The 3,916-nt window shown below is 35.6% G+C and overlaps 1 protein-coding gene across 2 annotated transcripts; it reads right to left on the bottom strand.

Moving 5' to 3' along the window:
• Positions 1-212: 212 nt before the first annotated feature.
• Positions 213-3,680, bottom strand: LOC110660540 (BTB/POZ domain-containing protein At3g22104). 2 transcript variants are annotated; one of them, XM_021818886.2, is made up of 3 exons: positions 3,166-3,680; positions 1,077-2,186; positions 213-866 (listed from the first exon to the last, which is right to left on the bottom strand). In XM_021818886.2, the coding sequence occupies exons 1-3, from the start codon at positions 3,226-3,228 to the stop codon at positions 414-416; spliced, it is 1,626 nt and encodes a 541-aa protein (XP_021674578.2). In that variant the 5' UTR covers positions 3,229-3,680; the 3' UTR covers positions 213-413. The 2 variants fall into 2 exon arrangements, with proteins under 2 accessions (XP_021674578.2, XP_021674579.2); XM_021818887.2 differs by having other exon boundaries at positions 1,077-2,131; positions 3,166-3,679.
• Between the last annotated feature and the right edge of the window lie 236 nt (positions 3,681-3,916).

Below are 3,916 nucleotides of genomic sequence, written 5' to 3'. Positions count from 1 at the left end.
ATTCAAAAGTTTCAAAACTTTCAGAACACTCACTTTTTCAAACCCACTAAATTAGAAGATCGGAGAAGTTTGCTATTTTACTTCTCAGTATCTTACCTTAACTTCATAAAATCTTCTCTCGCTCCATCCAAATAGATTGTGACTAGGAAAAGGACTCGACCTTTGGGTTCTTATATTTACAACAATATAGTAAGGATAAAAGACACTAACCATGAAGAAAACACAACTTTTGTCTCTTTTTCTGTAACTAGCTAGCTGTACAAATAAGATCTCTTCCCTGTCACCTTTAGATTTTCAGAAAGAAGGAAAAACTGTTAAAACCCCCAAAAAAATTAAAGAAAAAAAAAATTCTTCATGCTATATACATAAGAAACAGATAATAGGCATTATAATATCAAGCGAAAAAATTCCCGTCATGAACAAAGCTTGGGCAAGGATCTGGCATTACTGTGGCTAGATACTCTTGATTTCATAATTTTTGTAATCTGGGTTTGCATTTTTCTGCAGACTTTCTCCAATTCCATGACCCTACATTGCATTCCTTGCAAATGAGCCCTTAGCTTCTCACTATCAGAAAGCTCAAATTTGCTAGCATAAAGCACGATTTGTTCACCAGCTTCATTTGTCTTTCCTCTGCTTCTCATTTCTCCCAAACTACTAGGGGAACCACCATTGCCTTTCAAATTGTTAGTTCCTTGGAGTAGGCTCTTTAGCTTGAGTTGCTGAGATTTGAGAGCTTTCACTGCACTTTTTGATGAAAATTTCTTGTTCTGAGAAAGGTGGTTGCGAGCTTCAGCTGAGAGCTTCTCACAGTTCAATACACAATATATCTTCATTTTTTCTTCTTCAGACAATCCAGAATGCACCTAGAAGAAAGAACAGATTTTAGTCTAACTAACGCACATCTGAAGCTTTTTTTTAGATAAAGTTATGGTTAAGAATAGGATAAGGCATGAAATTAACATTTGATAATAGCATACACAAGGATATTAAAACCATCACATGATTTCTCCAATACATAATGCACTAACAATGAATTAAGAATCACAGCAAAAATTGTGGGGTCAACGGACTACCTCTAAATAAATGTCTGTGGCATGGTAGATTTCATCATATGAATCTCTAGCAGAGTCTGGCAAGGCCACGGCTAAGGCTAAGAACTTGGAAGGTTTTAAACAAGGATCTGGAGCTACTTCTCCCATATACAAATCCATCAACCTGGCAACTTTCTTCAATCTCATTGAAGTTACTTGCGATTTTCCATCATGAAGAAATGCTTTCAAGAACCTTAAAACAAGATTGATATCATACAAGTGAGCCATCCCGTGTGGAGATGGAATAAGCAGATTATCTAGAGCTGCTTGATCCAATTGAGAACCTATCATACTCTCCAACTTGTTCCTACTACATTTGCTTATATTCAAACTCAAAGCAACTCGAAGTATCTCAAAAAGACTCTTGCACAAAACAGAATTCCAATCAAGAATATAAAGCATATCAATGACTGTTTCAACCAATTTTCGTTTCTCATCTAATGTGGCAGTATAGAACTTTGATTTCTGATAATACATGAGAAATTTACTAATGATGGCATTATCAAACTTCTGCAAGACCATGGATTTTATCACCATTTCAACCAAATCAAGACTCAAAACCAAAAGATCCTCAAACCACCATGTTGCTCGAGAAAAGCTACTTTTCAAACTCTCAGTGCTTCTGGAGTCACAGGAAACCCGAATGCCAGAGCTATCTAGGGAAGAAGTGGATAGACATGGACTTGATTCACTATACAAAGATATCCTTCCGATAATGGAGTCCATACATTTCTCAAGAATAGGTGAAGAATCCACTGAGGGAAATAAACCTTGGCACTGGTTTATAATCATCAATAGCTCTGACCATGTCCAATCATTGATCTCTTGAAGTGATTTCTCAGTCTGTTCCATTAAGTTTTGAGAACCAGATACAGAATTGTTCATCTCCATGAATTGTGCTGCACAATGGAGGAGTGAAATATTGCAAGGAGTGGTATCAATTCTACCATTGTTGTAACAAAACCTTGAAAAGAGCTCAAAACTTTCAGCCCCTCCTGGGAAGTCATTGAATATTACTTTGATATTTCGTGCAGAACCTGTTGATTTACCAAATAATTTTCTTAATCTGCCTGAATATGAAGAAATAATCTTCTGCAAATATCCAATAGAAAAGAGTCAGGAAACAAGCATACGGACTTAGATACCAATGCAAATATGTAACACATTTGATGAACTAACTCAACTATTACAAAGAGCTAGTTAATACCAAAAAGATATAACAATGAAGAAAATAATGAGAGAGTAGCAAAAGTTTATACAGAAGATTATTTTTGTCTAAACCAAACCAGTTAAAGTTCAAGGAAAGGTAATTAATTTGTCAGTACTCAGTAGACAGGGAATTTAATAAAGACAATGCAACCTTTGAGCGTCTAAAACAACCACCAAAAGAATGAAGTCATTGAACTTAGAAAAACAATAAAAGCAAGATTAAAATGGGAATCTACAGCTAAAACCTGCAAGATAAAGCCGTGAGGTCGTTATCGACGACAATAAATTGTGTGTGGGCAATGAAAAGAAAAGATGTCTGCTAAACAACCCAGCAAAGAAGGGTAATAAACAGTAATAAATGTCAAAAAAGCAACTCTCTTTCTTTCCATCTCAAAAGGAGCGAACAAAAACAAATGAACGTATGAACATCAATGCCACCCCATGACAAGAGCGATAAATACACAATGCCAAAATAGAAGAAATAGAAGCCATCAGAACTATGACCCACAAGACTGCTTTGCCGTTGTAAATTTAATAGGTTGTTTTGTACAAATACAGAAATCATAGATAATTACATGGAAAATAAGAAAAAAAATTTGCCAGAGAATGCAGGAATCATGAAACTACTCAAATTCCATAATTAATAAGCACAAAAAAAACTAGATCACTAAATATGTGAACAACATTGGATATTCTGGATGGAAGAAGTAATTGCAAAAAATAAGAACAGTTGAAGGCATATATGCCGAATTAAACAGATCAAATCTATGGGAAAAGATAAACAAAAAGCATCAATTTTGGAAGCTGTAAGACGCGAAGAGAAAAGAAATCAAAAAGATGAGAGCACCAGAATCGTATTTACCTTGTCCACCATGAAAGTCTCTTCTCCATTGACATCTACTTCAAGATCACAGCCAACTGCCATGACCCAACTAAACTACCCAAAAACAAACCTCAAATCTAAAGTCTCCTCCTTTTTTGCCCCCTTTATTTTTTTAACCTGTTTCGGAACTAGTACGAGAAAAGAAAAGATGAACAACCCAAAGGAGCAGAAGATGTGAGGAGGCCAAACAAGAAGCGAGAAGGAGCACAAAAGGCCATATTCTAAGATGAAGAAGACGACAAACAAAAGGAGGCAACGAACTGACTTTGGTTCAGCGAAACGGGTGGTAGTCGCTTGGTGCAGAAGCAAGCAAGTAATGTGGCTCTCAATTTGGAGGGAGAGAGAAGACACAGACTGAAAGTGTTCAAGAGGTAACAAGGTGACCAAATACACCCAGGATTAATCATTTATAACACGAGAGTCACGTCAAACACTTGCACAGATGGAGAGAGGGGAGGGAGAGAGAGAGAGACAACAAAAATAGTTGGTATATGTGTGACCACTAGCTCGCTAACTTCGGATATTTCTGTAAAAAAAAAAAATACTCGTACCACATTAAAATATTATTTAGTGAAACATCTATAATAAAAAGTTGATGGCTTATTCACGTTATAATATCTATGGTTAAATATATTTTTTTAAAATTATAATGAAATACTTGTTTAATTAAATATTGCTTTTCTTGACTCAGAGAGGTTTTGAGGTAGAAAAAATTGGCAAATTCATGGAG

This window comes from Hevea brasiliensis, chromosome 10 (assembly GCF_030052815.1).
Source record: "Hevea brasiliensis isolate MT/VB/25A 57/8 chromosome 10, ASM3005281v1, whole genome shotgun sequence".
Taxonomy (NCBI): Eukaryota; Viridiplantae; Streptophyta; class Magnoliopsida; order Malpighiales; family Euphorbiaceae; genus Hevea; species Hevea brasiliensis.
Note: the sequence above shows the minus strand (reverse complement) of the source record. Positions and strands in the feature narration are given on the sequence as shown.